Raw genomic sequence first — 24,944 nt, forward strand, 5'->3', positions numbered from 1 at the left:
TGTGCGTGTGTTTTCGTGCGTGTTTGTACATGTGTCCATGTTTGTGTGTGCATGCGAGCGTGTTGGTGTTTGTGAGTGTGTTTTCATGTGTGTTTGTACGCGTGTCCATGTTTGTGGTGGCTGTGTTTGTCCGTGCGTGCGTGTTTACGTGTGTGCATGTGAGCCTGCGTGCGTGTGTCCGTGTTTTGAGTGCATGTGCATGCGTGCCTGTTTTCATGCGTGTTAGGATGTGTCTGTGTTTGCGTGCATACATACTTTTGCGCATGCATGCATTCATGTTTGTGTGTGTCCGTGCGTGTTTGCACACATGCAACTTTTCGTGTTTGCGTGTGCCTGTGTTTGTGCGTGTGCGTGCGTGCTTCCGCGTGTGTGCATATTTTTGTGCGTGTTTGTAGGTGTGTCCATGTTTGTGTGTGTCTGTGTTTGCGTGCATGCGAGCGGTGTGCATGCCTGTTTTCGTGCGTGTGTCTGTTTGCGCGTGACCGTTTTGCATGCATGCATGCTTGCTTGTGTTTGCGTGTGTGCATGCGATTGCACATATGTGGCATGCATGCATGTGCACACATGCGTGTGTGTTTTTGTGCATGTTTGTTTGTGTGTCCGTGTTTGCGTGCGTACGTTGCGCACGTGCATGCTTCTTTGCATGTGTCCGTATGTGTTTGCACACATGCATGTTTGCATGTGTCCATGTTTGAGTGCGTGCGCGCTAATGTTTGCAAGCGTTATTCCACGCATGCGTACGTGTGTTTGCGTGCATGTACGTGTTTGTGTCTGTTTTGTGTGGGTTCGCTTCCATGCTAGCGTGTTTTGAGTGTGTATTTATGCGTGTGTATTTGTGCAGGCTTGTATATGCATGTGTATGTGTGTGTTTGCAGAGCAGTATGGCCAGGCTTTAGTGGAATACTCATGATTTTTTGCTTTGCAGGTCGCGTAGTCGAGGTTGTGTACAGGCCGATGATGAGGACAGCATGGATGCCACTGATGTCACACCAACTCCAGACATTGAAATCACACCAGAGATTGGTAAGAGGTTCATTCATTTAATCAAGTATGCATGCATGTAGATATGTAAGCATGCACCTCATGTATAGTAAAAAAAGAAACAAGTTGGTTTTGTAGAAATGACTAGAAAAGATGGATTTTCATATACCAATAATAATATTGATTAATTTATTTATTGTTTTTCTCATTATTTATTATTTTCTGAGCAAAATGAGCAAATAGCAGGTCTGTTAAATGTCCTGGAGCTTTCACTTTGTTTATGTTAATTTTTACATGAATATAAAATGATATAAAATGACTAGGTACTGAAAATTTGTAAATAAAATAAAGACTATGATATGATCAGTGTTGTTTAGTTCTCAATCAATCAATCAAATGATGTTATGAATTATAGTTAATAATATCAGTTTTGTTTTTTCATTCGTAATAACAATGCGTTGGATTTATTTATGCAAAAAATTTGTCTACTTTCATTTACCACAACAGTTAGTTAGTTAGTTAATTTATTTATATAGCACATTTTTTACAACACAACGTTGCCCAAAGTGCTGAATACAATCAATACTAAAAATAAAATCTACATCACATATATAAGAATTAAAACATAAGGCAACCCCCTCAACATTAAAAAGGCTCAAATACTAAAGAACAAGGATGGCGTCATTACAAGAGAGAAACGACTTTACTTTTACCACAAGTCGTAAATGGAAAAAACTGGATTTAACAACTGTATTTACTTGTTTGTTAAATTTCAGATCACTGTCGAATTGAAATCCTAAGTTTCTAACAACAGGTTTTTGATAAGTGGAAAGCTCACCAAAACCTGATAAATGCAGTGGGTTAGGATCGCCAAACCAGACCAGCTCAGTTTTTTCTTTATTGAAATTTAAAAAATTTGGCGAAAGCCAGCACCATTGATATAAATTATCATCACTATAAAATATTATTAAATTACTGTACATTTTTAAAATAAAATAAAAAATAGATCTGGTAGCAAACATGGCTTGTTGAGGCGTCTGTGTGGGACACTTTAAAAGTCTAAAATGACTTTACTAAACGTGTTGCTTTTTGTTATAATTCTTTCTACATTTTACTTTTTTGTTGCCTTTTATCTGTTCCAATGCCTAAATATCCTTAAGAATAAAATATTTTGCGTTCTTTGAAAGACTGCACTTGCATTATTATGCTATTATGTTCTTATAATGTCTTTATTAGTTATTATTAGTTGCATAAAATGGTGTTTAAATCAACAATATCGTTTATCGCAATCATTTTTGGGTGCAATATATCGCACAATAATTAGCTACAGTGACAAAACTGGTACCTCTGGTCTAAATAGAAGGTTAAGCAATACAACGTATTTTACAGACCCTAATGTAGATTTTTTAAAATTATATGATATGTGTAATTTATTTACAATAAAACAGTATATTAATACTATATGTTTTGTATGCCTTCATTATATTTGTCCAAAAATCCTTTAATTGGTATGACGTTGCTTCAGATGCAAACATTTTCTGCTTTTATTCCAGCTGTAGTATTTATTTCAGCGTGCCTTGTTGGCTTTATTTCATCATGCACAATGTTGTGTATATATTTGCATTCATGTGCGATGCGGATAGACTTTCTGTGGTTTATTGACTGATGTATTATTTATTAATGCAGATGTTAATTGCACGCTGTAACAGTTTTGTTGTAGCTGTGTGAGCGTAAACAAGACACTTTATTTACTATTATTTCAGTTGGTGATCAGAGCAGTATGTGTCTTTTATACAAAAAGCACATTTCAACACCCTTCTGCCCTTTTGCTCATTTGAGTTATACTCCGAGGTGTTAGTCAGCGTGTTGGCAGATCATTAACACTTACAGAAAGCTTTTAACATATTCATTGCTTTCAGTTCACACACATTCATCATGTATTCTGTTATCCGACTGTCACCTGAAGCTTGTGTTATTTTAATCTGTTCTCTGACTCCGTCAATGACAGAGCGTAATAAATATCAGAATGACACTTCTGCTGTTGTTTATCCATGGATATTTTTTTTTTGCTGCTGTACACCTTCGTGCATGTAATGCTGTGCTTTGCTACATCGATGAACCTTCACACTATTAATAATATTTGATTCTACCGGTTTGCTGCTTATCAAATCAAGTTGAGCTTATTTATCATTCAGTTACATGTGTGGACATACAGTGGGGCTGTGCAATATATTACTTCAGCATGGATATCGCAATGTGTGATCTGCAATATAGTCACATCACAGAGTATCCAATGTCCAACTTATATGTTGGGATTAAAGCAAAACATGAGATTTGTGGTGTCTCTGCGGTTAATGGGGTATATGCTGAGCTCCCATACTGATAAACTTCCGGTGACCTGTCATTGTAAGTTTTTTTCCATTTTATACGGACCTTCTTACAGCATCGATGTTGTAATGTAATTCAAATGCAATCAGTTAAATAGACTTTGGCATTCATTTAGCTGCTCAAGCGTTAAAAGAGACAAAAATCTGTTTGCTCGCACGCGGCCGTCAGAATCGGCAGGCTAGTGCAAAAGCTCCTTTGAATATACTGGGGTAAAATATATGCTCATATTATAAAAACATGGCGGGGGAAATGTAATTTAATGCTGTGCTTCCTGTATAATCTGAGACTCACTTTATATCGGATATCAGTCAGCCAGTGGAAATCGCTGATTTCGAAAGAAAACAGACCTTAAACGCACCGATTTTGCATTGGCATACAATTCACCGCAAAGGATTAACCCAGGTTACTGACAAGTTAAAAGTCCTATTAGCATGCTTTGGCATATACCCTATTTAGGGTGCTTTCACACCTGTAGATAGATTGTTTTGTTCCAAAGGGGATTACAATTGTTACAATGTTAAGGCCCGTGCACACTGAGACGTTTTTGCTTGCGTTTTCTGTCGACGTTTAACGCCTCGTGACTAAATAAAGGGCGTCAATGTGATCGTGCAGACCAACGCTCAAAACGACAGGCGCAAAAGCGTCATTTAAAATAAAAACGCCTTATGCTCATTTATTTTTTGTTTTGACGCGTCATGTCAAAACCTTCTCCACCAATAAGATCGGCACTTTTGTTCACATGCACGGAGCTGCTGAAGTTACAGTAAACGTCACTTGGAGGCGCTCATTGAAGAGGATGCCCGGAGGCGATATGAACATGGGGCTGCTTATTGCTCTTGTGAACACTAATCATTTCTTCATCGCTAGAGCTGCAGCTGCTGCTTGAACCATCCATGCTTGTTCGATTCACCAGTAACTTTAACAACAAACGTGCAAACTTCCTCTCCTCCTCTTCTTCTGTGTTATAAGCGGGTGTCAGAAGCTTAATGTTGTGCATCTAACGTCAAAAGAGTGATTTTGCATTCTGTTTTAGCTTGACGCCAGTGAAAAGCGATTGGGTTTGAATACTGAAAAACGTCTCGTAAAAAGCGTCCCGGTGTGTAGGAGCCTTTACTCTTTGTTCTTGGTGCGGCTCACTTTCACACGGCAAAGTTTTTAAATGGACCAAAATAGCTAAAACAAGTCATGTGCAAGTAAACTCTCTTTAAACTGGTCCACAGTTTCGTGGTCTATATAGGTATTTAGAAATTATAAATGTTTAAAATAGGCACTATCCTTATAAATAAACTGCATAAATGCAATCTAAACAACTGCATTCTCACCTGAAGAATACTCAAAAGTACATTATGTTGCCCAACAGCTGCAATATTTGTCAAACTGTAGTGAGTTTATTGATCTGCTGTCACTCCATGTGGGCGGAGTAATACAGAAGGGTGAGGAGGCTGTCCAAGTGTCATTTCAGAATATCGCATGGCTAGCACTAGGGCTGCAGGATTAATCGAAAAAAGATCACGGTCTCGATTCCACCCTACACACAATTTTAATTCAGCTTTTCGACGATTCTGCCAATTATATTTTCAAGGTCAGGATAGGAGGACGTGGAATCACTTCACTACAAGAGTAAGCTCCTAAATGGTTAACGTGGCGCGAGAAGTTCAGATTCTTCTACTTGAGCCATTCGCGCGACACACTCGTCAAATATGCAAAATGCTCAACTCGTACCGCTTCATTCATGCAAATCACATCATTCACGCCGCAGGATGTCTGTTCAACTTAACATGTAAATCACTTGCGCTTGATGCTTCATCCGCGTCTAGTGTGAACACACACTTAGAGTTATGATTTTAAACACAATACTTATCTTTATTCTCCAGCAATAGGCTGTGTTTTGGCTTGTGAATGGTGGAAAATTGACTCCCTAATAACAGCTACTGTTATTCTTCATTTTACACTGATATGTTTTTATCCACAACAGTTATGGGCATCAAACTCATGTTCACACCTGTTTCGGTGTCCTCTGTTGTCCCTGTTTCTTGTGTCTGCTGACATGAATGCTCTTTTGAACAGTGGAAAAAACAATGTTCTGCCTTTTCAAACATCGCTTTAACAAGTGCTGTGTGGGCAATCCTGCTATGAAACGAGCCATTTTCATCCTTTTAAAGGTTGATCTAAAGGTCATGGCTCCCATTCTAGTGGCTTTCTGTGACGCATTGTATTTGTGTGTGCGTGTGTTTTCTTCTTTAAACATTGTTGTTCAGAAGAGCAAAGTGTCAGTGTCCACAGCACAGAAATTCTATTTTTTTTTTAGATGCAGTGCTCTAGGTGATGTTGTGGCACATTATACACTATAATGTTCAGAGTAAATAAGTGAAGTCTTTATTAAGTCAGAGTATGTATCTAGAATATTAAATAAGGTTTCCGCTGGGTCATAAAAAGTTAGACATTTTTTAAATAAAACACATTTGTTTAACTCAGTCATTCACGTAGATAAACAGCACAGTGACAGACAAGAATGAAGACATCTCCCTTACCACAGTAAGAACTTTATCAAAGGTTATTTGTTATTTTAGAAACACTTTATTTTGATGGTCCAATTGAGTATTAGTAGACTGTCTACTTAATATTTGTTGATGAAGCTCCTTCAACAGACATTTAACTAACTATAAGAAACTTTGCAAGTACATGTCAACTTACACTAACCCTAACCGCAACAGTCTACTTATAATCTAATGAGAATTAGTTGGCATTTAGATGCAATGTAACTTAAATTCAACAAACAGACCATCCAAATTAATTGTGAACATTATATTTGTTGGGAGTTAATTGAAGCCTTTCGACAGTGGTGAGACACACTCACTGTTTTAAAAGCGTTTTAAACTTGTAAAACTCATTCTTGATCATATTTGATGATGATTGATGATCACAGAGCGCTGAACAGATCTTTTAATCCCAGCTACTTTGCGCACATTCTGTCTTTTTGATATGATTATATACGTTACTACAGAGACATGTTAATACGCAGCTGTCAATCAATTCAGTGGGCGGGGAAATGGCACTCCTGGCATGTTTTCGTGGGCCTCAAAATGGGAGGGATTTGATCCTATTTTAACAACAGAAAATTTAAATAAAGAGACTTATTGGGTTTCTATTACTTCAATGTGACAGTGATGGTATAATAATTCAAACTGTTTAACTGATGGTATAATGGATATATGTGACCCTTTACCACAAAAACAGTCAAAAGCATAAAATATTTGTATTTGCTTTTTAAATTGAGATTTATATATGTTGAATTGATTGTATTTCAGTTGATGTATGGTTTGTTAGGGTGGGAATTAGGTTAGAGTTTGAATTATTTTGGTTTATTTGTTTAAGACATTTTAATAACAATGTTTTGAGTGAGGCTGTCCTGGTTTGAGCTTCATTTCTGCCCGTGTTTTTGGCAATATAGTGTGAATTGATGGAGTTATGAATGTTGAAAAGTACAGATAGGTTATAATTCAAGCAAATTCCTTCTGGAAAGGACTTCAGTGTTAATAGTTTTCATTTTCAGCATGATCATAATTTCCTAATTGCAGTTAAATCGTATTTGGAGAAAGAAACAGCTGACATTCATGAAATGGCCTCCACAGAGCCCAGACTTGAATATTATAGAGGCTGGGACAGAAAAGACAGAAATGACACTCTAAACCTGAAGAAGAACTTTAGCAAGTGCTAAAAGAAGCCTTATATTACACAGCAGAGCTTCATTTATTTTAAAAGCCTTGGCCAGCTTTTGCATGAAGTAAGTGCATTGTTGTTTCTCAAAGCTTAAATTGTTCCAAAAGACTTCATCAACAGCTGTTCGGGCTCCTTAAATAAGTCAGCAAGTGCTGCTCTGCCAGAGTCACCTTGAAGTCATGCATCTTCAGAAGTGGAGCTGTGTGAAGTAAAAAAAAAAACATGATTTTCTGCTGCATACTCCTTCATGCTTGTGTGATCGCATAAACTAACTATCTTTTGTCTTCACATGATGTTTGCGTTTTAAATTATGGGTTGCACTTCCGGTTTTGTGAACTTCAATTCAGCAAATGAAGCAAATCATTTCAATTTTAAATAATAGTCACACACATAATTCATTTATATGAGAGGTTTGGCTATGTTTGGCTTTGTACTTTAATTTTATGCATCATTATTGTCATTTTACAAAGGCGTTATGGTCACAGGTATTTGTGGCCTCTTCTTATTTATTAACCGCTTGTTAATATGTGATCTATGAACTGTTTCCGGGTCCAAACCGCTACTCATTCGAATTGAAAATATTTGATTATGATCAATTTTTAGTCATATCACACATTAAAGTGAATTTCTTACAAAATCAGGGTGTAAACAACAGTCTCTTTACTTGCTGCATCACAGACACCAATATTTTAAAATGTATGAAAAATGAACCACTTTCTGGTGATATTTGATATTAGGCATGGACATATTTATTGCGATCATGATTTTCGAAAGCGTTACAGCGCTTATGTTTATTATTATCATGTTTTGAGCCTCTCCAAACAGTTTGATTGAGTGCTTGGACCTTAACGCTGCTTCATGTGACGTCAGACTTAACAAGCGGATATTATAAAAAGACCACAGTGGCTTCCCGGAGCATAGCAAATTCCATTTGTCTTTGATATTTGGCAGTGAGTATTATTAGGAACTATTTATGTTCACGTTGTTTACTTTGTTCACTTTTGTTTTGTTCAAAGTGTCTTTTATTCACAATTGTTTTATGCGATATTGAAGTTTTGTGCATAAATCAAATTAGCATATTTGAATGCCAGCTCGTATGTCTTTAATGCAGCACTAATACATGATGTATACAGATATGAACGTCATACTGCTGCAAGTCCACATTCTTTACCAGTTTCCACCTGTTCGGTGGGTGTATGAAAAGTTTCCCCGAAAGCCAGCTTGTGTTTCTGGTTATGCAGAAAAACTTGATTGATAACTGTTGTTTGTAGAAGCTTCAGTGTGTTTGTATAGTGGTTTATTAAGTATCTTTTGTAGTATTGGGTTCAGTTCAAACATCTTGTCAAGGTAATACAAAGAATTGGCTATTACAATAACAATGCGTTCACAATGCACATTTTTCTTTTGAGTTAAGAAACCAGAATATTTTAAATCTATTAGGGTTGAGTGACATGACAAAAATGTTGAATCATGGTACAAGTAATCTCATATTCTGATATGTTTCACCATATATAACCTTTTCTGTAAATTCTGTTAATCAATAGTTTGAATAGTTGAATGGTGAATAATGAATAGTTTAATTTTAATTATTTTACATAATTTTTCTACAAGTTCTGGTAAACAGAGAAGATTCTTTCTGATTAGAAAATTTTTCAACTCATTTCTAAACATAATAGTTTTAATAGCTTATTACTAATAACTGATTTATTTTATCTTTTTCATGATGACAGAATAAAATATTTTACTGGATATTTTTCAAGATACTATTATTCAGCTTAAAGTGCAAATTTAAGGATTAACTAGGTTAATTAGGCAATTTAGATTAATTAGGCAAGTCATTGTATTGCAATGGTTTGTTCTGTAGCCAATTGAAAAAGAAAAAAAAAGAAACAGCTTAAGGGGGCTAATAATTTTGACCTTAAAATGGCTAAAAAAAATGCTTTTAATCAAGGCAAAATAAAACAAATAAAACTTTCTCCAGAAGAAAAAAATATTGTTGGAAATACTGTGCAAAATGTTCTTACTCCCTTAAATATCACTTGAGAAATATTTGTAAAAGAATAAATATTTTACAGGAGGGCTAATAATTTTATCATCAACTATACATGGAAAAAGATTCTTACATTTTACTCAAAACTACTCATTCATATGTTATTGTAAAATATAAAACACTTTTTCAAAAATGACGAGAGGTCAGATGGTAAATATTGCAAAATAAAATTCAAAATGTAAATGTACTTTCTCTCCATGCTTTTATTCACATTTCAGTCTGCATTCGCTCATCAAATTGATACAGTGCGACATGGATGTATATCGACACTGGTGAGTGGAGTGCCTTATTGTCCCACCAGTGATGATATACAGCCATATCGCACTGCCAAGAGTGTGATATTGCTTTTATACAACAGTTTGACGGCATAATTGTGTATATAAATAAGAAAATCAAACATGGAGAGGCTCAAAAACCCTTTTGTAAGAAGAACTACTTTCTTCCACCATTCCTTCACATCTGCAGCTGACGTCAAAACAGCAGAAACCGTTACTAATTCACCAACGTCACTTTAGAGCTAGAATTTGAATGATTCTCTCGTGTAATGTCTAAAATGAGAACAAAACAGGTGATTCTGCTCACATTTTAACATTATAAGGCTGAACAGCATGAAATGCCGTCTGTCTACAGAGATTTCCCAGTAGTTCTTTGTTGCAATCAGAATTTCACAATAATAAACCTTGAAAAAGCCAAATCAAAGCAAACACTACCAGATTACTATAGTAGAAATACAACACTACAAAATACAAAACAGAGAGATCGAATCAGAGTGTCACTTACCTGTTCTGTAATGATTTGTTCAGCTGTAGTTTGAAACATAGTCCCCTAAGGACTTACAATGCGGTCTCTGTCACCATCTTGTGGTGGAAAGTCAACCGTCTTTGCTCTGCTCAGTATGGCAGGCTGATGGCCGCCAATGTGCTGAATCTCCGCAATTATAAATTTTTAAAATGCGCATTATCCTTATAAATAAACTGCATAGTTGCAATCTAAACAACAACATTCTTACATAAAAACCCTCATAAGTACATTATGTTGTCCAACAGCTGCTGTACTTGTCAAATTGTAATCCTCTGCTTGCCACTCGTGTGGACGGAGTAATACTCAAGCGTGAAGAGGCTGTACAAGTGCTGATATTAGTTTAATATCTCATGGCTATCAGCCAATTAGATTCAAGAACCAGACAGAATTGTTGTATAAAGCGTAATATAAAAACAGACTATTGCATCCATATGATATATGTTGTAACATTAAACACAGCCCTATTATTTACACAAATATTATGTGCTCATTTTTAAGCTAGCCTGCTAATGTGATGGTAAAAAAAGAAGCTATAACAATAATAACTTTAACTAATTTTAGCTTAACTTAATTAATAAGGTGTGCTGACAAAAACATTTGTCTCAAACAAAAGCAAATGCCAGAAATCTAGGGGAGGAAATATTAAATTGTCTCTTTCATGTTTAAATTCATAGATGTGGTGGAGCCAGAAACCGACGATGAATTCCCTGAGCCGCTGGATCTCAGCCCCAGAGACGAAAGGCCTCTGTCACCGCTCTTTCAGCGCTCCGTCTCAGAAGACTCCGCTGGCTCGTCCGCTTCCACCACCCGAAAAGCCAAAACTAGGTTAGTGTCGACACACTCTCACTCAGCTGACTCCAAGCTATGCATTGAGCGGTAAGAGCTTAATGTTGTCCTGAAGAGGGTGAGAGAGTTCAGCCAAACACTGCGTGCTGATGAACAATGTTTGGACATAAAGAAAGTGTATACTGAAGGGTCAATAGGGTCTTACAGAACAAAAGGGAAGTGCACATCAGGTCAGTGAAAGCTACTATTTGCATGTTTGTGAATGCAAATGTGTTTTTGTGAAAAAAGGGGGTTGGTAAAGGTGTGTATGGATGGATGTACATGCGCGCACACACAGTATTTATTACTTTTGTTACATGTATTATGTAGGTCAAAACTTTACAATAAGGTTGTATTAGTTAAGGTATTTACTAACATGAACAAATAGTTAATGTTTTTTTTACTATTGTTATGCTTTTTTTACTCTTTTTTTATTTTATTAATTAATCTTTGTTATTTTTAGTTAATGAAAATAAAGTTGTTCATTATTAACAATTATTTACTTTAATGACTCATGGCTATCAGCCAATCAGATTCAAGATTCAGACAGAACTGTTGTATAAAGCATAATATAAAACAGTAGACTTTATTTGCATCCATATGATATATTTTTATTAATTTATTAACATTAATTTATTAACATTAGTTAATGAAAATAAAGTTGTTCATTATTAGTTTATGTGCACTTTATGTTGATTAACTAATGTAACAAGTATAAATTTGGATTTTGATAATGCACTAGTAAATGTTTAACTGTCATAAATAAATTCTGTACTAGTATTGATCATTCTTGGTTCATGTTGGTAAATACGTTAACTAATCCAGCCTTAAAAAAATGTGACTATTATTTTAAAAATTACATTTTATTATTACTTTTTTATTACTTATATCTATGGCATTACTTCTATTATTATGCTATTTATATTATATTATACAGTATTTTGCAAAACTTTTGGTCCCTCAACAGTTTTTGGTGTTTTAATGACCTTTCGGATATAAGAATGGTCTCTGCATTAAGATAAAAACAGATAGAAAATAAGTATGTAGACAAAATTGAGAAAAACAAAACCGTTTTATCAGAATAAAAAGCTGCTTATTTCAAACTACAGTATTTACAGTGCATCCGGAAAGTATTCATAGCGCTTCACTTTTTCCACATTTATTTATGATACAGCCTTATTTCAAAATGGATTTAATTCATTTATTTTTTTCAAAATTCTACACACAATACCCCATAATGCCAATGTGAAAAAAAGACTTTTTTAAATTGTTGCAAATTTATTAAAAAGAAAAAAAAAACTGAACAATCACATCTACATAAATATTCACATCCTTTGCTCAATACACCTTTGGCAGAAACTACAGCCTCAAGTCTTTTTGAATTTAATGCCACAAGCTTGGCACACCTGTCTTTGGGAATTTTTGCCCATTCCTCTTTGCAGTACCTCTCAAGCTCTATCAGGTTTGATGGGAAGTGACGATGTACAGCCATTTTCTGATCGCTCCAGAGATGTTTAATAGGATTTAGGTCTAGGCTTTGGCTGGGCCACTCCAGGACATTTACAGAGTTGTTGTGAAGCCACTCCATTGATATTTTAATGGTGTGTTTTGGGTCATTGTCCTGCTGGAAGATGAACCGTCACCCCAGTCTGAGGTCAAGAGCACTCTGAAGCAGGTTTTCATTCAGGATGTCTCTGTACATTGCTGCATTCATCTTTCCCTCTACCCTGACTAGTCTTCTAGTTCCTGCTGCTGTAAAACATCCACACAGCATGATGCTGCAACCATCATGCTTCACTGTAGGGATGGTATTAGCCTGGTGGTGAGTGATGCCTGTTTTTTTCCTAATATAACGCCTGGCATTCACTCCAAAGAGTTCAATTTTAGTCTCATCAGACCAGAGAATTTAGTTTGTTATGGTCTGAAAGTCCTACAGTTGCCTTTTGGCAAATTCCAGGCAGGGAGTGGCTTTAGTCTGGCCAAATTACCATACAGGCCTGATTGGCAGATTGCCGCACAGATGCTTGTCCTTCTGTAAGGTTCTCCTCTCTTCACAGAAGAATGCTGGATCTCAGACAGACTGATCATCGGGTTATTGATAACCTCCCTGAATAGGCCCTTCTCCCTTGATCACTCAGCTTAGATGGCCGTCCAGCTCTAGGAAGAGTCCTGGTGGTTCCAAACATCTTCCACTTACGGATGATTGAGTCCACTATGCTCATTGGAACTTTCAGAGCAACAGATATTTTTCTGTAACCTTCCCCAGCCTTGTGCCTGAAGACAATTCTGTCTCGGAGGCTTACAGACAATTCCTTTGCTTTGACCTGCACTGTTAACCCAGGGACCTTATATAAACAGGTGTATGCCTTTTTAAAGCCTGTACAATCAACTGAATTTACTACAGGTGAATCCAATGAAGCTGCTGGAACATCTCAAGAATGATCGGTAGAAACAGAATGTACCTGAGCTCAATTTAGAGCTTCAGGGCAAAGGCTGTGAATACTGATTTACATGTGATTTTTCAGGGTTTTTCTTTTATATATAAATTTAAAATATATATTTTTTTCACATTGTCATTATGGGGTATTGTGTATAGAATTTTGAGGAAATAAATTAATTTAATCCATTTTGGAATAAGGCTGCTACATAAAAAAAGAAAAAGTGAAGCGCTAGGAATACTTTCCGAATGCATTGTATCAATATTATTACTGTTTAGGTGAAGAGAGAGAAATTATCATACTAGATTGTAAATAAATATACATAATTATACTGAAATGACAAGTCTTGGCCAAAGACTTTAGCACAATACTCTTTATTATCTTGATTTGTTCAAAACGCAGATTTATTCAGTAGTTAAATAGTGTTGTGTTGACCAAACATGGACAAAAGTTCTGCTGTGGGATCGTTTTCATTAGCAGAATTGCTAAACATGTATAACGAAATTATAATACAAGGTATATTAAACAGTTGCGATAGCTAATTTTAATTGAATTGTGTGAAGTTACTTTTCTCGTATGATAAAAATACAAACATTTCTGCCACAATATTTGACATTCTAGCTGCATATAATGTGTGAGACTTCTCAGATCTCCCTTGCTTTTTTAGAATTTTCAAAAGCGGAGTCCTGTTGCCAACGCTGGTATGCATGGCTGCAGCTAGTGTGCTTTTTTTGCATGCTCTTAGTGGAAGCGAGGGAGTTGGGGGAGGGGACTGCTCAAGCCCTGCTGCTGTCATTAGTACAGGGAGGGGGCGAGAGAGCGCTCTCTTTTGGATTCCCAATTAGCACAGATTGTGCACTCGCTAATGTGCAGCTCCATTTGTTGTGTGCAAGAGGAAGGGAGACCCCCCTTCAGTCTGTACAGCGTGTGCACCACATCTTCCTCTTGACAGCATCTCTCGTGGGTTGCACAGCAGACTGATAAAAAGTGTTGTCAGGAAATTAAATGAACTCTAATGAGAGTGCGCTGACATTTCACCAAGACTTCCCAACAATTACAGTGTTACAGGCACAATATTAAATGTGAATCCAAGCAAATACCAACGCCAGATACAAATAAAGAAATTATTTATGTTTAATCTGTTGGTGACCATGTGTTTAACTTCATAAATTGAATGATAGTCAAATTTTTGCACAGTTTAGATGCTAATTCTTTTAGAACAAGAACATGCAAGTAGTATTTTAATATTACAGTGGTGAAATTAAGCATTGAGCACTTGTTTTTTCTGGAAATACTATTCCTAAAGGATCTGTTGACATGGAATTGAACCAGATTTTGGTAAAAAAAAAAAAAAAGAAAGAAAAATCAAACATTAAAATAAATCAAAACAAAATAAATCTGAAAAATTTTATATGTGGACAATGAAATGGCACAAGGAGAAAGTACTGAACTACTGAAATGTATTTATTACTTTATGTAAAAGCCTTTTTTTAATGATGGCAGCTTAATTTGGAGAATGAAGTCATATGAATTGCTCAGGTGTGTGTTTTTTTTCACAGAATTCAACTGAATTTTAAAATCTTGATGGTTCTGTGGGTCTCGTTTATCAAATCAGATCTTTAATTTGTATTTTGTATCGAATTCAAGTCAGGTGATTGGCTGGGCCATTTCACAGCTTGGTTTTCTTTCTCTGAAAGCATCTGAGAGTTTCCTTGGCTGTGTTTTACATCGTCTTGCTGAAATGTCAATCCTGGTTTAATTATCATCCTCCTGCTAATGTAGATGTTGGAATGAAGCAGCCAATATTAATTTATAAAGAGGAAAGGCAGAGGGTTGCTGAAAAGGTACTGAGAGATTTCAGCTGAGCTTTTACTGCCTTTCTACACCTTCCTTTATTCATGTGTTCAGTTCAAAACTTTTTCCTTATGTCATTTAAATTTATTACACGTAACTTTATTAGATTTGCTTTTGTTATTTTGCGTATGCGGATTTCTTTGGTTGCTATCACATCTGGTTAGAATTTTACTTTTTAATAGTTAGATTTTTTTAAACGTATTTATATGTCTTTATGTTAGTATTATATCATCTTTTGCATCAAATTACAAAAAGTTTTTGGCAGGCATTTCTAATGAAGTATCTATGGACAGGACAGTAAATTTGACGTTGTTCCGGCTGTTGTTTTCAGTCTCAAGCTATTTTAATATTTTCTGTTTTTATTGTGGAGTTTTATTTTTTTTTATTTTAGCAAATCGGTTTGTAAAAAAATATATTTGTTGTACTCTCCTATTCACTGGGCTCTTAAGTTTACACAACTATGATGACTTCCACTGCTGAGAAACCCGGATATGAAAAAGGGTCCATAGTGCTGAGTACTCTTATGAAAGAGTCCCAAAAAATGGTATGGTACAGTTTGCTAATTTGGTATCATTCACAACTTTTGACAGTGTAAACAGAGATAATTACATACTCTACTGTATTGAACCATAACGTTTGGTGGAAATGAGCCAGAATATCATTTTTTTTAGGCCCAATCCTAATTCTACACCTTAGCCCTTCCCCTTACCCTCATTTTGCGCATTCATGTGAAGGGGTAGGGGTGTCCCAATTCTCTTTAGCGTGAAGGTGTAGGGCTAAGGGAATCTTGAAACTGAGATTTATCAGGACTGCTCTCGAATTTCCAAGAATAGACCAGCTATAACAGCAACATGGCTGCACACGGAAGTCAGCAGATCCAGAAATTTGTATTTTTTGTTACTACAAATTTTTACAGCAAACAAGCACATATTTTAATTCATTCATAATTGCGTCATTCAACATGCTTAAGACAAAAAAATAGACCTGCTAAATTTTGCTATTGATAATCAATGATAATAACTCTTGTGTATACTCGAATACTCTGTCAGAAAATTCTAATGGCTGGGAATGAGTATTTTGCAGTATCTGCTATAATGTTAATTATATCATCATGATAACATGATGATATATATCTTCAGTGATTCCTGAAGATAAATACCAAAAAAATAACGCAACTGAAATAACTACAGCAGTCGCCATTGTTGATCTCATTTAAGCTCTTGACAGCATATAATGATGTGTGCGGTTGTTGTAGTGGTGTCCCATTTCTTGGGGGTAACATTTAAAGCCCTTTCCCTTCACACTCTATTTCAAGGGCCAATGAGTAGGGGAAGAGGTAAAGTTAAAAAAAAAATTAAGATTTGGGCCTTAATATATCATGCAGCCCAAGCTTTGAACATAAAGATGGGAGGTGTGTGTTGAGTAGGGATTCTAGTCTGATTTGATTTGACTGATTTGAGTTGTGATTTCCCTGTCAGAGGCATTCAGAGATATCTTATCTTCCCTCGTAATCCTATTTGAGTTGTGTCTCCCAGACCTCGGCTAGGGCACTGGGCCATGGACTGTAAACCTCAGAGTAGTCTCGATTGTTGGAAAAATAGAGCGGTGAAGATTGGATGCGCAACTGCTTAATGACTTGGGCCAAAGCACTCTACTTGAGTGCAAATGCTTCTGGCTATGAAAAGCCCATTGCCGTACAAAACTGCTAGAATGGAATTCATAACATGTCTAGTTAGTGCATTCTCTGCGTTGTACTTTAAGTATGCAAAGCAGCACAGTGCACTGGGAATGTTGGGTGAGCAATCACTTCAATGTTTGTGTACTTAAAAATGTTTATTACCTGGTGTATTCAAAATTCTTCTTCACATATCTGTTCTTTATTCCCTTTCAGAGAAAAGCTCTGTGCCTTCTGCTACTGTGGAGAAAAGAGTCTCTTGGGTCAGGGAGAGTTAAAACTATTTGGACCCACGCCTGGTTACGTCCCCCTGCACATCCGGAACCGCCGCGGCAGCTCAGAGAAGGACGACGATTACCATGACGACGACAATGATTTCGATGACAATGACAACAACCGCAGCCCAGGGCATCGCGGGAGTGGCCTAAAAAAGTGAGTTATCTCTGCTGCTGTCTGGGGAAGGTGCTTTGTGTGGATGTTTGTTTTTCCCAACAAGTTTTAAATGGAAATGGGAAAAGGAATGCAATAAAGATGCAAAATGTACACAGGAATTGAGTCAGCGGAGCTCCAGTTTTTAAAATAAGAAATTGACTGAACATTTTTATTCAATATATAGTAATAAGAATAATCATGTCCCTGAGCAAGGTATTGTAATCTTTGAGTAAAATATGAAGTTACTGCTTGTAGCACTGTTTGAGAGTCCTCAATTTCTCTGTGTTTAATGTATGTGAGTGTGTGTGTGTGTGTGTGTGCTTAGTTGAATGTGAATGAGGAAATACAGATTGTGTTTGTTATTTTGGAGTTGGTTTGGTATAGTTCTGAAGTGTTTTAGTGGTAACATTTTTTTTATTTGATGGTCCATTTGAGTATTAGTAGACTGTCTGCTTAATATCTGTTGATACTGCTCATTCAACAGACATTTAACAGACTATAAGAAACTTTGCAAATATATGTCAATTTACACTAACCGTAACCCCAAACCTAACTCCAACCTAACAGTCTGCTTATAATCTAATGAGAATAAGTTGGCATGTAGATGCAATGTAACTTATTTTCAAGAAACGGAGCATCAAAATAAAGTGTGATGATGATTATCGTGGCTGTGTAGAGGTTTAGAGTAGGCCTGTCTCAATAGTCAATATGCTGACTTAGCGTGCGATAAATGAAAATGAGTGTGGTTAGTTTTGGAGGCGTGATGTGTTGCTTATTATATATAAAGAAATTTAAGATGATGATGATGATTAGGCTACATAATATAACAAGCTAAGTTTTTTGTCAAACGAGCTGAATTCTGCTGGAATGCAAGGGCTTATGCAGCATTTCCACACACACACATGCAGACAGAGTGCGAGAGAGAGCAGATAGTGGAGGTGAGGAAGACGAGACGCGAACCCGTTGTTTCGTGTTTAGGAACTACAGTCAGTTAGGATAAACAATTTGCGATGGACTTTGTTTCAAAGCGACTGTCTTCACCTCTAGTATGGGAGCATTTTGGCTTTAAGCAGAATAGGAAAGGAAAACCTGTTAACGTGAACGAGCTGTTAATCGAATTTGTTTCAGAACAGTGGCAATGAAAAAAGGCAACACAACTAACCTTAAATCCCACTTTAAACATAAATACCCTATGCATCTTTTCAACATGGGAACATCAACTGCAGTTAATACTGGACAGGGCTCTTCCAGACGGTTTACTGTAACAGATGCATTTACCAGCCAGTGGTGACAGAGCGAAATCACAACCTTTAACAAACAGTCCTGTCTCGGAATTTGCCTGCTTAATAAAAAAGGCCTGCAAATGCACCTGAGATGCTCTAAAACTCTACTTTTGACATTATTTATTATTAATATTTATTTTTTATTATTGTATTCTTAAAAATAAAATGTTCTTTGAAACGGTATACCTGAATTATTACACCATTTTGTGATAAAAATATTTTATTTTTTATTAGTGATGTAAGTTATAAAGTGGCAATAATTTCGTTTATCGCAATAAATTTGGGTGCAATAGCAAAAAATAGATATGGTGATAGCCCTAGTTTAGAGTTGAGACAGTTGAGTCTTGCAGGTTTAGTTCGTTGTGGGGACTAAAAGCCCCCTGTTTAAACAGCAATGACCCCAGTGACCCCACACAGCTGAAACAGTGTTGAGTGCTTTGCTAGGCACTATCACCATCATTAGAATGTTCAGTGTAATTATTCCTAATAACCAAACACACTGCTGCTGTAAACTAGGTTCAGCTTTGTCATTTGTGTGTACATTTAAGCACAGTGCTCTGTTATAAACCAAAAGTTCAGGATATTTATTTAGAACATGAAGACACATATATAATATATAAACCTTAGTTTGATTATTTACTCACCCAAATACTAGTCATGCAACAATTTACCGATTTCGCTTTTAACCGTGCTTAAATTCATGACGGTTAATTAATCATAAAGGCTTCTCAAGACCGCGGTTCTGCACAGAACAAAACAGCTGTAGCTTAAAGTTATGCCTACTGTGCAGTAGTTTAAAGTTGCTTGCTTGTTGCTTCTTTTGTGTGCGCTACTTCTTTATTTCTTATTTTGAGCGCATATTGGGATTGATGGCATACATGCAGCATGACCGTTCACTTTCCAGGCGCATCCAGTTGAAAGAATAGTGCGAGCACACTGCGAGTCACGTGATAGGAACTGACTGTTCAGCTTCATACTTTGTATGGAATATACACTTTTCGGTTCCACTTTATATTAAGTGTCCATAACTACTATGTACTTACATCAAAAAAATAAATACAATGTATTTACTGTGTTTATAATGTATTTGAGAACACTTGTGGTGCTTTTGAGTTGGGATAGAGGTTGGGTTATGGACAGGTTTGGTGGTGTGGGTAGGTTTAAGGGTGGGTTAAGGTGTAAGGGATGGTCAACAGTGTATTTACAAATGTAATTACAAAAATTAGTTACAGCTGTAATTACATATATGTATTTAACCAAGCATAAGTACACAGTAAATACATCTATTTACACAATAAGTGCATTGTAACAAACTATTAATTTCTGTATAAGTACATATTAGTTAAGGCCACTTGAAAAATGAAATAAAAATACCAAACAAGTTCATAATATAGTAGATCAAAAGTACCTTTGAGACATGTTTAGCAGCCCTTGACTACATTTGTTCCCTTTAAAAGGGAATACTTGGCTAATATGTAGCTTAGATTTACATTTAGACAAATACTATTTTTGTATTTTCTTTTCTTTTAATTTATTTATTTTTGTTTATTTAAATGGCAAAAATGTTTTTCACTTATTTTTAAGTCGAAAGAGAAATGGACTATTGTTTTTTTATTATTATTTTGTACTGTATTATTCAGTTACTGAGCAGCAATAATTAACTCTTTAAAATATAAGCAGTTTCCTAAACTAGTAGTGTTTCGAAGTTAATGAATGCATAATAATCTTGATAACCATGATCATTCCTCTATTATCCTGTGACTATAATCGTACTACCAAAATCCACAATCGTTGCATCCCTACCATGCACTCTGAGCTGTTTTCCTATAACTAAAATTGATTCTAGAATAATTCTTGAATACGTTTTTATTTTTTTAATCTGACTTCACCAGTATATCTTCTTTTTTTCTTTATGTATAAGAGCAGTCTTGATATAATGCAAGTCATATGGAAATACTTTAAATTGACCATGGTTAAATGACAGATTTATTTCATAATTAGGACAAAAATGCATGTTTCAGTCTTGAAAACAGAGTTGCTTTTCCTAAACAAAATCTTTAAATGCTCTTCAATCCGATTACTGAAGTTTTGGGGCAAACAGAACTTGTGTTCTCTTCCATTGTGCTTTCTGACGGAGAGGAATGGAGTGCTTTGACCCAAATACGCTGGGAATTGCTAATGAATCCAACACCACAATTCAATTTGGGTCAATTAATTTGGTGCCAAAATTGCCTGATGATTAGTTACTAGATGGGGGGGTTAAAGGAGAAATCCATAAGGGAGAACTCCACCGGCAGGCTTTCACTGAGCTCCACGTGACCTGTTGTTGTCAAAAGTTCCTGTCCACAGCCACCCTTGAGCTCATTGGACGAGTGCCTAATTTGCTCAGCTCCTCGCTACCAATCATATGCCTCCCACAGGAATGGTGACGTAATGTTCTCTGTGCCGTCTCTGGCAGGCTGCCAGCAGGCGGTGGATTGTTGAGTTGGAGGCATGTGATTGGGCGATCTGAGCTGGAACTGTGCCAGTTATTGACAGAGGAGTGAAAACACTAACAGAGCGAATGAGGACCTCTGCTACTCATTTAAGGTGGAGGCTGTTAAGGTGGATGAAATACAGACTCGACATATCTGTATTGTCAATAACTCCTATTCATGTTGTCCATGATCTAAAGACTTTTGTTCATCTTTATAAAATAATTCAAATAAGGCCAATCCATGTCTGCAGATAATTTTTCACTGAATATAATTATTTATTTATTTATTTATTTTCTAGAAATTAAAAGTTAATATGCAAAACCCTGTACATCCATCAGACCTCTTTTCTTTTAAATAAGCATTTTCTATCAGGCTCCTCCAATTAGGTTCAGCAGTTTCTTTACACTGATGAAGTTCAATAATTAATTAAATTTTTTGTCTTAGTCCCTTTATTAATCAGGTGTCGCCACAGCAGAACGAACCACCAACTTATCTAGCATATATTTTACGCAGAGGATGCCCTTTCAGCTGCAACCCATCTCTGGGAAACAGATAAAGTTAATAGCTGGTTAATAAAATAACATTGTTTGGTAGGCTGTCTTTTCAAACGTCTTTCTATTTCAAATTTAGCATCAAAACCCGCTGAATCCACTTGTGCTTTTTTTGCAAAAACCTCTAAATCTAAACAAGACAGGGTAACTAGTTAAAATGTCACTAAAGATGCCATTAGAAATTATTTTACCAAACATAAAACACAAACCACCTAAAACTAAAAATACATAAATCTGTCCAAGAAGTGGAGGTTCATTCTGCGGTGGCGACATTCGATAAATTAGGGGGCAGGCCGAAGGAAAATGAAGAAATGAAATCTGTCAATTAAGTGTATTAATTTAATATTTAAATTCAGTTTAATTCTCGACACAGAGGTACATAAAAATCTGCTGTGGAAGTGTTAATGAAGAGCAACTTAAACAGAACGCAGAAGTATAAATGCAAAGCTATGCACAAAACATGCAGCATGGATGTCGATCACTTGACTCAGAATTTTAATTCAGCCTTAAGCCACACTATGAGCGTAAGCGGAGAGTGAGCATCTTCCAGCAACCTTCGTCTATGTGAGCGACAGAGACCTTTGGTGATCGAATAGATGTGATGAGCGATGCAACAAAGTTGAGAATCCTTCAACTTTATGCAAATGAAGAGCGACTTTCTTGAGTCTCAGCCTATAGGAGCGCCAGTAGAGCTCGCATGATCCTCTCTCAGCTCGCTCAGAGGCGGATGGATTCTCTGTGCTGTAGATCTACACAGACCTGCATTTGCAGCAGGTCACCACCTAGAGCGACAGGCAGCTACAAAGTCACTGCTAGTGTGAACGAGACATTAATCATCACGGTTCAATGGTAGCCTTAATGGTGTTGAGGAGCCAAAACAAACTCCCACATTTTTGCTTTGGTAAGCTGTTTTAAACTGTCAAAATAAACTTCGTTTTGGCCAAATTTTTATTTCAGCTTTTTCTTCAGTTTCCTTTAAAAGACCAAAGCTTTCAGTCACCACTCCGGTTGATGAGTCCTTAAAAGATTTGCCTATGATGTAAGACTGAAGCCACTAATGAACTGCACCTTTGAAGCCAAGGCTAGAAGGGGTGGACAGGAGGATCTGCTGGTTTACAGCGCGAAGGCGACAGACAGGTTCAGTAGAATAAGTAAGGACAGATGATTTGGAGTTCACTCCTGCCAGCCAAAGAGTTTCTGCAACAGTCAGCAAGACGGTCTCTGTGGGGTGTCTGCGTTTGAAGCCAGACTGGTTGTCATCGAATAGGTCATTCAGCGAGAGAGTAGCAGAGAGCTGATTAAACACTGGTCTCTCTGTAGTTTTTGACAGAAACAGACGCATCAGCTTTTCAATTGCTGTTTTGCTTGTTCGATTATTTTATTTTTATTGGTTTATTTTCACCCCAAGCTGCTTACAGTATGTATAGTCAGAAATACAGTTGTGAATATTGCCAGTGAGGATGATTTGATAATAAGTAAGAGCAGGTAGCAATTTTGTTGGGATTTTCTGAAGTAGATGTGAGAGGAGCTTATGAATGGGTTGTAGAACTTTATTCTTTGTGTAGAGAGAAAGAAAGAAAGGTTGAATGTGCGTGGACGTAGTTTTAAAGTATGCCTTTATTTTACAAGCAAAGGTTCTGACACAGCATCGTGAAGCAGACGCTTAACAAAAGTTGCGTGTAGGGGGGGAAAAGCATCAAACTCATGGAATCAATTTAAAGGCAGAGGAATCTTTGACAGCTTGAAACATTATCTGGCACTTTCAATGAGTATGTTTACATGGACACCAATACTTTAATATGATTAAGATAATACTCTGATTAAGTGTCTACCATGTACCCAGGGATTTTTTTATTTTTATTACCTTTAAGGATCACCCTAGTCATGAAATAGGAAGTTTTTTTGTTGTTGTTGTTCTTACAGCATGTATCAAACTCCCTTAAAACAACACTCTTCCAGCACTTCTCACTTCATTTTCTCATAAAATAATTGTCACGGGGGCATAAACAACATGTTGCTGAATGAAAGTGAAACTGCCGAACTGCAGTTAAAGTAGAAAGATTAAAAGTAAAACACCTTGAAACTACATGAAACTCTGGAGGAAACGCTGGATACCCTGGTGCTGCAATATTAATTGTTTTATGCTGAAGCTTTCCTTCTAAAAGTCATTTCTTGATCTTATTCATATTTCTTTGCACGCTGACCACACGTCGACCACAACAGGAAATAAATAAACCTGCAACTGCGTTGTTAATTTGTTTACACGTTAAATATTTCACATTAATCGCATGCATCAACACACTAATTTTGATGGCACAAATTTTTTTCACGTCTGCCCCCACCCTTACCCTAAACCCAACCGTCACAGTACTTTAAGAATATTAAATCTGGTCGCACGGCAACAAATTTTATGCACTCGCACAAATGCTTCCGAATATATGTTAAAATTTAGGGTGCATATGCGACCAAAAACGGTAGCAATTTCGAGCCCTGTACAATGCATTAATTATAACGAATTTCAAAACAAAATTGTGAACAAAAAGTTCCTTTTTAATAAAATGTATTTGTATTTAATGCAGACAGCCAATTCACAACAGAATAACTCTTGTACATTTAAAGGAATCATTAGTATGAATCAGAATCAAAAACACAATCATTTTGTTCCTCATGATACCCATCCCTAATGTCACTCCTCCTCTGATGTAAGCCTTTTTAAAGAGGAAGTAGCCCAGCAAACAGTTTATTTATATTTATGCAGATGTTCTGGACAGAAGCGGGATTGCATACAGTAGTCTTTCATCCTGTCCCTGCTGCAGCCCACTTCTGGCTGGCCCTCTTCAAACCGGCTCCCCTTTTAAATGTTAATTCCTTTTTTCCGCTTCTCTGACTCTCTGTGGCTCGCTCTCTCTCAGCACCACATCCAAGAAGCCAGTCATTCCAAACCCCCACCCCCTTTCCGGCTCTCTCTCGTCCTCTCTCTTTCATACTTTGCCTCTAAACAGCCAGTCCTTGTGTTGGAGCCAAGTATGATAACCCTGTACCTCACCATTGTGGAACGGGCTTCATGGATGTTAGGGTTGCATAGTGGGCCTAATTGAAACATGATTATGATGTTAATATATAGGAATGAATGTGTATAATCTGACTTATGAATGGGCAACACCTATCAGCTTGAAATATCTTCTTTTTCAGTCATTCAAGATGGAGCTTAATGTGTTCAATCGCTTCCTTTCTCAGGGTCAGTTCTCCAGACAGCGGCCTGCACTCAACCTCTGCTCCTGGTAGTACAGACCCTGCTGCGGAGGAGCCTGGACGCAAGTTCTGGGATGAACTGGGCCAAATAGGCCTTCCTGATGAAATCAATGTTGCATTTTTATTTGACCCCACTGGTAGGTAGCCGTACTCAATGTGCTACTCTTGCATCAAATTCTTTCAATGGCTTATGTTTTTATTGTGCTTTTGCACATGC

The 24,944-nt window shown here is 36.6% G+C and overlaps 1 protein-coding gene across 19 annotated transcripts in view; it reads left to right on the forward strand.

Moving 5' to 3' along the window:
* kmt2ca (lysine (K)-specific methyltransferase 2Ca) overlaps positions 1 to 24,944 on the forward strand; it is a 213,316-nt gene that overhangs the window by 62,149 nt on the left and 126,223 nt on the right. For all 19 annotated transcript variants that reach the window (XR_002456618.3, XR_012399696.1, XR_012399697.1 and 16 more), the window contains exons 3-6: positions 926 to 1,023; positions 10,615 to 10,765; positions 16,949 to 17,164; positions 24,713 to 24,864. Coding sequence is in view for 16 of the 19 variants with exons in the window: in XM_005162545.6 (XP_005162602.2) it covers positions 926 to 1,023; positions 10,615 to 10,765; positions 16,949 to 17,164; positions 24,713 to 24,864 (617 nt within the window). In the remaining 3 variants the exon portion in view is untranslated. The remainder of the gene's footprint in view (positions 1 to 925; positions 1,024 to 10,614; positions 10,766 to 16,948; positions 17,165 to 24,712; positions 24,865 to 24,944) is intronic.

This window comes from Danio rerio, chromosome 24 (assembly GCF_049306965.1).
Source record: "Danio rerio strain Tuebingen ecotype United States chromosome 24, GRCz12tu, whole genome shotgun sequence".
In the NCBI taxonomy this organism is placed as follows: Eukaryota; Metazoa; Chordata; class Actinopteri; order Cypriniformes; family Danionidae; genus Danio; species Danio rerio.